The sequence below is a fragment of the Heloderma suspectum genome, chromosome 10 (genome assembly GCF_057233095.1).
Source record: "Heloderma suspectum isolate Gila_16-S chromosome 10, 16-S_ref, whole genome shotgun sequence".
NCBI lineage: Eukaryota > Metazoa > Chordata > Lepidosauria > Squamata > Helodermatidae > Heloderma > Heloderma suspectum.
Window position 1 is genome coordinate 1,062,235 of NC_139467.1, and position 12,287 is coordinate 1,074,521.

The 12,287-nt window shown below is 50.6% G+C and overlaps 2 protein-coding genes across 8 annotated transcripts in view; one reads left to right on the forward strand and one right to left on the reverse strand.

The window, feature by feature from the left end:
• Window positions 1-6,048, reverse strand: part of SAE1 (SUMO1 activating enzyme subunit 1) — a 26,365-nt gene extending 20,317 nt beyond the window's left edge. For all 7 annotated transcript variants that reach the window (XR_014784957.1, XR_014784956.1, XR_014784954.1 and 4 more), the window contains exon 1: window positions 5,807-6,048. Coding sequence is in view for 3 of the 7 variants with exons in the window: in XM_084814529.1 (XP_084670655.1) it covers window positions 5,807-5,934 (128 nt within the window). In the remaining 4 variants the exon portion in view is untranslated. The remainder of the gene's footprint in view (window positions 1-5,806) is intronic.
• A 153-nt stretch (window positions 6,049-6,201) lies between these two features.
• Window positions 6,202-12,287, forward strand: part of ZC3H4 (zinc finger CCCH-type containing 4) — a 37,729-nt gene continuing 31,643 nt past the window's right edge. The window contains exon 1 of the mRNA XM_084814519.1: window positions 6,202-6,663. Within this exon, the coding sequence (XP_084670645.1) occupies window positions 6,479-6,663 (185 nt within the window). The 5' untranslated portion in view covers window positions 6,202-6,478. The remainder of the gene's footprint in view (window positions 6,664-12,287) is intronic.

The following is a 12,287-nucleotide window of genomic DNA, read 5'->3' on the forward strand; positions in this document are numbered from 1 at the left end:
AGAAGGCCTTCTTAAATGAACAATGCAGAGAAATCGAGGAAAACAACAGAATGGGAAAGACTAGAGATCTCTTCAAGAAAATTGGAGATCTCAAGGGAACGTTTTGTGCAAAGACGGGCATGATAAAGGACAAAGAAGGCAGGGACCTAACAGAAGCAGATGAGATTAAGAAGAGGTGGCAAGAATACACAGAAGAACTATACAGGAAAGATCTGAATGTCCCTGATAGCCATGATAGTGCGGTCACTGAACTTGAGCCGGACATCCTCGAGAGTGAAGTCAAGTGGGCCTTAGGAAGCATTAGTAACAACAAAGCTAGCGGAGATGACAGTATTCCAGCCGAGCTATTTAAAATCCTAAAAGATGATGCTGTTAAAGTGCTGCATTCAATATGCCAACAAATCTGGAACACTCAACAGTGGCCACAAGACTGGAAAAGGTCAGTTTACATTCCAATTCCAAAGAAGGGCAATGCCAAAGAGTGTTCAAACTACTGTACAATTGCGCTCATTTCACATGCCAGCAAGGTGATGCTCAAAATCCTACAAGCTAGGCTTCTGCAGTATGCGAACCGAGAACTACCGGAAGTACAAGCTGGGTTTCGAAGAGGCAGAGGAACTAGAGATCAAATCGCCAACATTCGCTGCATCATGGAGAAAGCAAGAGAATTCCAGAAAAACGTCTATTTCTGCTTCATTGACTACGCTAAAGCCTTTGATTGTGTGGATCACAACAAACTGTGGCAAATTCTTAAAGTGATGGGAGTACCAGACCACCTTACCTGTCTCCTGAGAAACCTGTACGAGGGTCAAGAAGCAACAGTAAGAACCAGACATGGAACAACCGATTGGTTCAAAATTGGGAAAGGAGTACGACAAGGCTGCATATTGTCACCCTGCTTATTTAACTTATATGCAGAGTACATCATGAGAAATGCCGGGTTGGATGAATCACAGGTCGGAATTGAGATTGCTGGGAGAATTATCAACAACCTCCGATATGCAGACGATACCACCCTAATGGCAGAAAGCGAAGAGGATCTCAAGAGCCTCTTGTTGAGGGTGAAAGAGGAGAGTGCAAAAGCTGGGTTGAAACTCAACATTAAAAAAACGAAGATCATGGCATCTGGCCCCATCACTTCCTGGCATATAGATGGGGAAGAAATGGAAGCAGTGACAGATTTTACTTTCTTGGGCTCCAAGATCACCGCAGACGGTGACTGTAGCCATGAAATTAAAAGACGCTTGCTCCTTGGGAGGAAAGCTATGGCCAACCTAGACAGCATAGTAAGAAGCAGAGACATCACCTTGCCGACAAAGGTCCGTCTAATCAAAGCTATGGTTTTCCCAGTAGTAATGTATGGCTGTGAGAGCTGGACTATAAGGAAGGCTGAGCACCGAAGAATTGATGCTTTCGAACTGTGGTGCTGGAGAAGACTCTTACGAGTCCCCTGGACTGCAAGGAGGTCAAATCAGTCCATCCTAAAGGAAATCAACCCTGAGTGCTCATTGGAAGGACAGATACTGAAGCTGAAGCTCCAATATTTTGGCCACCTAATGCGAAGAGAAAACTCCCTGGAAAAGACCCTGATGCTGGGAAAGACTGAAGGCAAAAGGAGAAGGGGACGGCAGAGGATGAGATGGCTAGATAGCATCACGGATGCAATGAATATGAACTTGAGCACGCTCCGGGAGAGAGCGCAGGACAGGAAGGCCTGGCGTGCTATGGTCCATGGGGTCACGAAGAGTCGGACACGACTGAACAACAACAATGCTGAAGTCAGTTACAGAAATAAATATTTATTTAAAGTATTTCTAACCTACCTTGCAGGGTGCCCTGCCCTCATAAGGCAGCTTACAATATAAAAACATGTACAAATTACAATGAAACACACACACACCCCAGTACAGCTAATGAGTTTTAAGCACCAAACACAGACTGGAATAAATGTGTCTTCAGGTTCTTGTTTTTAAAAAGCCAGCCATGATGAGGCCATATGTGTTTCCCTAGGAAGGGTGATCCAAAGGTGTGGGGCAACTTCTGAGAAATATGAAGATTTTCCAGGGGATTAGTTGATGCATCAGTGAATCCCACAATTTCCCGTCTGCCTATATGAAACTGTCTGTTAAGATCCAAGACAGAGGCCCTGATCTCTGTGCTGCCACTTTCAGAGAAGTAGGTGGCAACCACAGAGGAGGCGCCCCAATCATGGGCACTCAACTGCAACTTATTTGTTGTCTTGAACTGGTGCCAGAAAGCCAGTTTTATTCTCCCAGGCTTTTAAGGGAGAATTTTATTTCTGCTACTCCTTATTTTTCTTGCAGCTTTTATATCTGTCTTTGGCTAGCTTTTATTGCTGGTGGGGATTTTAAGATGTTTTAATGTTAGATCTTTTACATGTTATTATCATTAGCTGCCTAGAAATCTTCAGCTCAAAGGCAGCCTAGAAATCTTTTCAATAAATAATTTTCTATTATGCTTTACTCTCCAGAGTAAAATAGCGGCATTTTCAACCCTTTCCATGCATACTTTGGATTGAAATGTAGATTCTATCCAAATTAATAGTTTTCTGTGTGAAAGCTGGGCATGTGTTGCTTACTACAGGTATTATTTATTGTTGTTGTTCAGTCGTTAAGTCGTGTCCGACTCTTCGTGACCCCATGGACCACAGCACGCCAGGCCTTCCTGTCCTCCGCTCTCTCCCAGAGTGTGCTCAAGTTCATATTCATTGCATCCGTGATGCTATCTAGCCATCTCATCCTCTGCTGTCCCCTTCTCCTTTTGCCTTCAATCTTTCCCAGCATCAGGGTCTTTTCCAGAGTTTTCTCTTCGCATTAGGTGGCCAAAATATTTGAGCTTCAGCTTCAGTATCTGTCTTTCCAATGAGCAGTCAGGGCTGATTTCCTTTAGGATAGACTGATCTGACCTCCTTGCAGTCCAGGGGAGTCGTAAGAGTCTTCTCCAGCACCACAGTTCGAAAGCATCAATTCTTCGGTGCTCAGCCTTCCTTATAGTCCAGCTCCCACAGCCATACGTTGCTACTGGGAAAACCATAGCTTTGATTAGACGGACCTTTGTCGGCAAGGTGATGTCTCTGCTTCTGACCATGCTGTCTAGGTTTGCCACAGCTTTCCTCCCAAGGAGCAAGCATCTTTTAATTTCATGGCTAGTCACCGTTTGTGGTGATCCTGGAGCCCAAGAAAGTAAAATCTGTCACTGCTTCCATTTCTTCCCCTTCTATATGCCAGGAAGTGATGGGGCCAGATGCCATGATCTTCGTTTTTTTAATGTTGAGTTTCAAACCAGCTTTTGCACTTTCCTCTTTCACCCTCAACAAGAGGCTCTTGAGATCCTCTTCGCTTTCTGCCATTAGGGTGGTATCATCTGCGTATCTGAGGTTGTTGATAATTCTCCCAGCAATCTTAATTCCGACCTGTGATTCATCCAACCCGGCGTTTCTCATGATGTACTCTGCATATAAGTTAAATAAGCAGGGTGACAATATGCAGCCTTGTCGTACTCCTTTCCCAATTTTGAACCACTCGGTTGTTCCATGTCCGGTTCTTACTGTTGCTTCTTGGCCCTTGTACAGGTTTCTCAGGAGACAGGTAAGGTGGTCTGGTACCCCCATCTCTTTCAGAATTTGCCAGTTTGTTGTGATCCACACAATCAAAGGCTTTAGCGTAGTCAATGAAGCAGAAATAGACGTTTTTCTGGAATTCTCTTGCTTTCTTCATGATCCAGCGAATGTTGGCGATTTGATCTCTAGTTCCTCTGCCTCTTTGAAACCCAGCTTGTACTTCCGGTAGTTCTTGGTTCACATACTGCTGAAGCCTAGCTTGTAGGATTTTGAGCATAACCATGCTGGCATGTGAAATGAGCGCAATTGTACGGTAGTTCGAACACTCTTTGGCATTGCCCTTCTTATTTATTAGCAATATTTATATGCAGCTTCTCATTTGAAACAAATCCTGGAGCAGTTTACAAAAGAATAAAACAAACAAAACCATCCACCCACAAAATAATATCATGAGGCTGGTTCAGATAGTTCACAGCTGGGGGAGAAAGCCAAAGTAAACAGCCATATTCTCACGAAACATCTAAAAGACGCCAGTGCTGAGGCTTGACAGACCTCAGTGGGGAGATCATTCCACAGGGCAGGCACCACTGCAGAGAAGGCCCATCTCCATGTCACCACCAAAGGCTGGTGGTGCCCAGGTGGGAGCCTATACCAGGCTCCGACCTGGGAGCTTGGTATAGGGGGAGGCTTCCTTGAGGTAACCTAGTCCTGACTTGTATACGTCACATTTATCATTAAGTATCTAAACGACTGCGTTCATAAGCCCCACAAGAAAGCCATCTTGCTTATGTGGCATTGGAATAATTGTGGTGAGGTATTGTGGGGCAGACAGCGAGGGAGCGAAATGGGAGCCCTGGCAAGGTGAGGCAGCTCCAAGCTGGCCCCCAAAGACTCTGAGGCAACTGTAAGCTGGAAGGGGGAGAGGCAGCTGACTGAGGCCCAGAAGGGGAGGGGGTAGCCCTTGTGGGGCTTAGGAGAGAGGGAGCCTTGGGCACCACTGGAGGCAGCGGCTGTGGGCCAGCTTTGGTGGCCCTTGCTGAGGAGACGGCATGTTGGGCCTGGAAGGTTCCATGGCAGTTGGCCAGTAGCAGCTGGGGGTCTCTGGGACAGACGGGGCAGCCATTGGCATCGGGGGAGGATTGGGACAGTGGCTGAAGGACTAGAAGGCAGGGAGGGCTCCTCGTAAGGGCAGGTGTTTTCCGGCAAGGGCGCAGCGATGGCCCTTCTGAGAGGACCACTGGGAACTTGGCGGGGGGGGGGGGCTGCTGTGAGGTACCCTCCCTGCTGAGGGCCAAGGACCTTCCAGGGCCGTCATCCATCTCTGCCTATGGTGGCAAAATATTGGGGAACATGGGAGACAGCAGCTTTGGGGGGGAGAGGGGAGAAAAGAGGGCAGTCTGAACGGGCACACGCGGGTGGAGAACTCAGAACCATCCCAGGATAGCCCGGAGCCCAGGGAGGCTGTAGCTGCCCCGGGCCCTAGGGCGGGCGGGCGGCCGGTCCAGCCGCCAGCGGGCGGGGGGGAGCGGCAGAGTCAAGCTGCCATCAAGCGCCTGCGCCACTGCGGGCAGCCTGCACGCGCACAGGGGGAGGCACGCCGGGCCTGGCGGGGGCTCGCGGCAAAGGCCGCTTGAGCTGGGGGGCGCCCCGGCCAGCCTCAGAGGTCCAGGCGGGCACGGCGGAAGCGGGGAAGGGCACGGGGGCCTCCGCGGGCGGGCGGGCGGCGGCGACACTCCGCCACCAGCCCCAGCCCCTCGCCGCCCCGCCCCGCCCCAGCCTGCCTGCGGGGCGAGGGGCGCCCTGGGGCAGGCGGGGCCGCGGCGGAGGAGCCTGGCGGCTGCGCGCCGCCCGCCCGCCCGCGGAGGCCCCCGTGGCCTTCCCCGCTTCCGCCGCGCCTGTCGGCTGCCCCCGGCCCGCGCGGGGCTTTCTGGGTCCCCAGCAGGGCCTGGCGCCCTAGTGGCGGCGACGGCGGCCTCCCGGGCTGCCCCCCAGGGGCCTCCCGCCCGGCCGTCGTGGCCCGGAGGACGGGCGGGCGCCTCACGCCCTGCAGCGGCGGCTCGGCCTCTCCGCCGGCGCCCCGCGGAGGCGGGAGCGCGCCAGCAGCCCTGCGAGGGAGGCCAGGCCAGGCCGGGAAAGCGAGACCCGGGGCGCGGCGCGCTCTCCGCGGGGGCCTTCGCCCGCGCAGGCCGGCCGGCCGGCGCGTGGGCTCGCCGCGCTCCTCGTTACCGTTTCTGCGCTTCCAGCCCCCAGAGGCGGATCTGGCGGTCATACTGTGCCGCTTCCTCCTCGCTGATGGCGGCGGCGGCGGCGGCGCCGCCGGCGGGCGCGGGCGCCGCCGCCTCCTTCTCCACCATGCTGGCCGGCCGGCGCCCCCCCGCTGCCGGGCGTCGGGCTTTGAATCGCGGCCCGGGGCGGGCGGGCCGGCCGGCCGTCCGCTCGCTCGCTCGCTCCCTCCCCCGCGACGCAGCGGCGCTCTCCCGCGCGGCGCCCTGACGTCGCGTCCGCCCCCGCCCGGCTCGGCAGTTTCCGCCGGCGCTCGGGCGCTTCCGCCGCCGCGGCCTGCCCTCCTCGCTGGCTGCCTCTCGGGTGTGGCCGCGTGCGCCGCGCGCTGGCTGGCTGGCGGAGCGCGAGAGAGCGGCGCGAGCGCGCGGGCCGAGTGTCGCTATCAGGCGGGCGGCGGGCGCCATTTTGTGTGGTGCAGCCTCGGAGCCAGCCAGCCAGCCGGCGAGCGGAGCGCGGCGCCTCAGGCCCGCCCTGTACAGTGACTGTGCCCCGTCCCGTCCGCCTCTCCCGCCGCCGCCGCCTCCTACTCCTGCTCCGCTCGCTCTCCCCCGCCCCGCCCCAGGCAGCCCCGCTCCCCTTCTCCGCCCGCCTGGCCCGGCCCGGCCCTCGACCCCCATGGCCGTGGAGAGCCCGAGCGTGCCCCCGCCCCGTAGCCCGCACTCGAGCCCCCCGTCCCCTTCTCCGGCCGCCGCCGCCCTCCACGGCCACCACCACCACCACCACCACGGCAGCCTGGGCCTCGGCGGCGCCAGCGCCCGGCCGCTCCAACAACACCACCACGGGCCCGGCCCGGACGAAAGGTCCAGTACCCGCCTCTCTCTCTCTCTCTCTCTCTCTCTTCCTCTTATGGCGGGGGGGGGGGCAGGAGGGTAGCGCGAGGGGGGAGGCAGGCAGGCAGGTAGACCAAGGCCGGGGGGGGGGAGGGGAGGGGAGGTGCCACCCCCTCCCCGCGACGGCTGTGCCTGGAACAAGCCCCGGCCGGGGCTGGGGGGGAGATAGGGATAGTGGCTGTGCACGTGCGAAGTGGGGGAGGAGGAGGAGGAAGGGGCCTTAGAGAGGGATCTGCGTATCTCCCCCCCATCTCTCCATCAGCCCTTTGTCTTTAGGCCCTGCGCTTGGCAAGCAAGGTGAGTGGGTCCCCCTCTGTCCGTCCTTCCTTCCCTTCCTATGGGGAGGCAGAATGTTCTCCCCCCTCCCCCGCAGCACTGCTGAGACTAGCCTAAGCCCGCTAAGAGGGAGAGCGGGGGGGGGGGCTGCTGCGTGTATCAGAGAGGGCGAGAGTCACCTGGTCCCGTCCCCTCTTCTCCCCCCCACTCCCTTGGGCACAGGTGGGCAGTGCAGAGTGGCTGCTGATACACCTTTAGTGTTGTGTGTGTGGGCGGCCTCACTCCCTGAGGAGTTCTCTCTTTCATGTGATGCGGGGGTTGGGTTGGTAAGTAATCTCTTTTATTGAATAATTCAGTTTGTACCTTGTTCCTTTCTTTCCCTGCCACAAACAAAGGCCAGAAGTCAGTAAGCATTTCATTTAAGGAAACAAGCAGAATTGTGTCCCTTTCTGTTGAGCTGATTGGTGCGCCTTCCTTCTATGTGTGACATTAACTTAAGGAAGTACTCACAAAAGCACACACTCATCTATCTATCTGTATATATATGTATATATGTGTGTGTGTGTGTGTGTGTGTGTGTATAATCCCAAATTTCTGCTGTAAAGTTTGCAGGGTGAACCCCCCTATACAGCTCCAGCTTGGATTCCACATAGACACTTTGCCTACGAACTCCATCGTCACTCCATTACATGGAAAGTGGACACATACTACTGCACTTGGTGCAGGTTTGCTCAGAAAAACAGCAAAGTTGTTTCCAAAAAACGATAAGCAGTTCCAAAGTGTAACAAATCACGGTGCCCCCAAAGTCATCACACACTCTTCTGCCCTCTCCCTCAATTATGGGTTTCTTTGGTGAGCAGTAGACATGTACAGTGCAAGCACTTTATTAGCAACCTTTTTCTTCCTGTTTTCATTGTCCTTTGGTTAGTCACATGTACTGTGAAAAGTTCATGTTTGTTCTTCACACAAAATAAGTGAATCCAACTTAGAATACCTTCCTGTTGTGTACATTAGACTGCTTCCCGGCCCCCAACCTAGTCAAATCCTATCACTCCTGTTCCTTGTGTAAAACAAGGATATGCACTTTGGCCCATAGTGCAGTATTCTCTTTATTCTGAACTGGTCGGGGGGACAGGACAGTTTATAAAGGCCGGACATTCATTTATGTGGAATAATTTTGGCTTGTTCCTCTCTCACTGTGCTTTCCTCTGCTACCAGAATACTAATTTTGTATACATGTGCTAGAAAACATGATTTACAAAACAAGGAAATGTACGCTTGGGGAATTTAAAAAAAAAAATTCAACATACTAGCACCCACACCCTGTGTTATGCCATTACTCATATACTTTTTCTTTACCGGCCTGCATGGTTTGGCTATATTCACACTGCAGAAACAGTGGCAAAGTTATTATTGTTAATAGTTTGGCTGGAATTTCCCAGATTCCGTTTTTAGTCACCAGCCCAGCTCTGGTGGCCAGAATAGGTTCAGTCATCTGGCCAATATGTTTTTAGCCCTGAGAGAAGATAGAATTTATTGCACCCAGAGAATTCATTTTTTATAATAAAATTAATTTTAAAGCAGAATTCATCCATAACTATTATAAAAGCCCACCCTTCCACAAATTAAAAACTGGGCAGTTTTATGTTTGCTTCTACTGATCTTCCAGCAAACTCTGAGTTTACTTTTTGCTAATATTGTCATGAGCAGCCTGAATCCATGAGGTTAAGATGGCTGAGTGAAACAGAGAAAAGGTAGCAGTACTGCATGCAGGTCTGATATGATACCAAAAGTTGCAGGGGATTTGAATAAACGCTCATGTAAACTTCACTGCTGAGACTTCATCATCCTCAATAATCATAAGTATCTATATAGAACTTTCCTTCAGTGCTTAAAGTGCTTCACCCACATTATGTCTGCTTTTGGGGTAGGAAGGCAGGCTGTCAAGTCAGTGCTTTCTAAGGTCTTCTAGAGTTGTGAAGTGGGGCTTGTAAGATTTTAGATTCTTCCTCCAGGCAGCTGTTGACAGAATTAGGCAGGGAGTTGCAGAGAGAGAGAGAGAGAGACACACACACACACACACACACACACACACGATGAGAACATGTACAAAGCTGCCTTCAGTGTTTCACAAAAGAGGGCAAACTACTTGGAAAGTACATGTTCTTTATACCCTAGGCGCTGACCATTTGTCTGGCAACTATGTATGATACTAATTGAAAAGTAATTAGAATATGAATCCCAAATCAGCATCTTATGCTGGTATGCTTGACAAATTCAATACAGAACATGCTCTTGAGCCTTCAGTAGTTCTCCAGAAAGAAAGGGAGAGTATAGCAGGCAGAGTGTCTTATCCCAGGCAAAGACCGAGCGGGCACCTGCTTTATTGCCAGTTCTGTTGGAGACCTAGGAGTCCTGTCCCCTGTTGAATCTGGGAAGTGCATTCTTGGGTTAATGACATCAGCTTAGAATACCATGAGTCAGCGTTATGACCAGCAGGAAGGATGGGGAAAAGCTAGCTGTTCAAATACAAATGACTTAATTAGCTGGCAGTTTAAAGACAACCATTACAAAGCTAGATGGTATACTAAATCCTTTGTAAAAGTAGAGCCCAGCCCCAGGAATGCTGCTTTATCTTAAATATGCAGCAATTGCATGGTGCTTAACATGACTGGTGGTAGAGAGAGCAAGATTCAAATGAGGAGAGGGTTGTTGACTGCTGTCTCTTGAGATTTTCTGCTGGGTGCGTGTGCTAAAAAGTAGTTTGGGTAGCAGGAGAAAGTAGCTGGATTACTTGTGGAGTTCTTCAGAAGGGATGTCTTGTATTTGTCAGTGGTTGCTCTCTTGAAGCAGAATCTTTTTAATAGCAAAGCAGGTTCCACCTTCTGTGGTACTCCCTTGTACTTCAGTCGGTTCATCATTGTGTAGCAACAGGCTGTGTTGGATATTGTGTTTCCTAAGCGGGTGCAAAGATAACTCAGAGATAAAAGGGCTATTTTTGCATTAGGGAAGGACATTGTAGTTGTTCCACCAACTGGTTTCTCCCCAGTAATAACTGCTAGTTGGGGTTTTCAGAGAGGGCCAAGAGAACTACGTGACTGAATCCCAACCATAGTTGGTTCTTGGCCTTATGGTGGATGCTTCCAACATTAAGGAAATTAAGGTAATGTTATAGGCGCCAATGATGTGGTATATCTGCACGTGAAATTCTCTGTAAAAGGCTTCAGGTGTCCTCGCCATGATGCCATGGTAAAGGAACTCCTGCTAAAACTATGTCATGATATGCAGTTATGATGGAGTGTAAGCGCCACTGAATTCGGTGGGGCTAAGTCCTACCCTGCTACCCCCTTACGTACAGGAGACGCCCCACTAATTTGTTTCAGTGGTGATTAACTGCTTAGCTTAGTGTTCTTCATGAGCAGCCTTTCCATTTTTCAGGTGTCCAGATTCTTTAGTGAGATCCTCGCGAGTTAGTAATTTTGCCAGCCTTAAAGATGCATCATAGTTTTATACAATGCCAGAGATTATGCTTTTGCCTGTTGCATAAAGTGCATTTATAATGTAAGGTGGGGGAAAGTATGATTTTGCTTTTGTGGCATAATCTCTTCAGGAAATGTCATGATTCAATTTGAATAGAGCAGGCCAGTTCCTCTGTGGCTGTGACCCAGCCGCCTTCTTATATAATTTTCATTCCCTGGATAATTATAACCCAGTGTTCTCTGCACCAGAGTCTTGTGGACCAGTGTCTCAGGCCTGGCTGGGTCATTGTTTCGCTGTGGATCAGCAGTCTGTACAGATCTTAGTAGATGCCGTAGGATGCTTCTTTAATCCCAGGTTCTAACTGTAAGATATCTCTCACTCATGGGCATGCACAAAGGCAGTGCAGGAGGAGAGAAATCCCTTCTCCATTTCATTTCATTGCAACACAGGCTAGTCCAGCAGGGTGGAGTTTCCTTGGCTTTTGCCTTTTGCCCCATCAGAGGGCAGCAGAGATCTCTTGATTTTCCACAAAAAAGCTCTTTGTGTTAAGTTTCAGGCACAAAGTTGAAAGGTAGAAACTATTCTCACAAAGATAGCATATATATTTTGACTGCTGTGATTAAATACGAGCTTGATTCTTGCACATTCAATCAAGTCAAGTAAAACCACAAGCATTCACCACTTGCCTGGTGGCCTTTTCTCCTTCCTCGATCAGTTCAAAACATTATGCTAAAATGATCTTCCTTTCCCATTGTCATGATAGTGTTGCCCCTCTCATTCAGCCTGTGCACTGGATCCCTATGATTTTCATTCAAAATTATATTTAAAGCTTGTGTCTTCCTTTTAGTTTCTATCTTGTTTTCTCTTCAAGTTCACTACTTGTTCCCTTTTCCTGTTCCCCCCTTTTGGCCTTTCCCTGTGCAGCTCCCTATGCCTGGAGGAGCTCCCTGCACCCCATGGCTGTTGAGCCACCTCTCACTCTTTCCCTAGACATCCATAACATGACTTCTTGTGCTGACCTCTGCCACCGCTTAACCAATCTTCATTGTTTGCCCTGGCTGTCTTCTTTGTCTTGTGTTCTTGGCCCTAACCACATGTCATAGTAGTTATTCCTTGCAGTCAGCATGCATGGCTCCCTATATTGGCCTCCAGTGGGAGAGGTCTTTCTGCTCCTCTGCTCCAGGTCTTGGAGAGTTCCATTCCCTTGCATGCTTGCTACAACATGCATGTGATCATGTGATCTGTGAGGTCATAGCAGGTGACTGTGAAGTCATATTTTGCATGAAGCTCAGCATTCTGCAGAGTTAGCAAGAGGGCTGGGTACTGTGGTGAGCCAGCCACAAGGCTAGTGATTCCCCCCAGTATCAGTGTTATCCTCTGAAAGTCTCATACCCCCATGGCAACCACGCCGCTTTGCTCTATAGCCAGAGTGAACACGTATGGCAAGCTCTACGATGAAGTTGGCCTCCAACTTTCAGTAATAATAATTTTACTCAGAATTGCTGATTAATAACTTGTCACACAGCCTTAGGCCACCAGGCTTTAGATCACCTTCATGTTTTCATTTTGACTTGTGTCAAGAGCCAGCATAATAAGGCTGCAATCCTAAAAACACTTACTAGAGAGTAAGCCCCAGTGAACACAGTAGAACTTACCTCTGAGTAAGCATGTATAGGAGTGTGCTGTAAGTCTGCAGTGCCTTCCAAGCAGAAGCTTTCAGGGCATTTTTTATTACCAAATGCTTGTGAAGGCAGAATGTGTGTATTTATGCCCAAGTGGAGATGTTTAGGTGAAGGGACTGGTGCTACCACAGGAAAGAAGGGGGAGGCAGTGACACG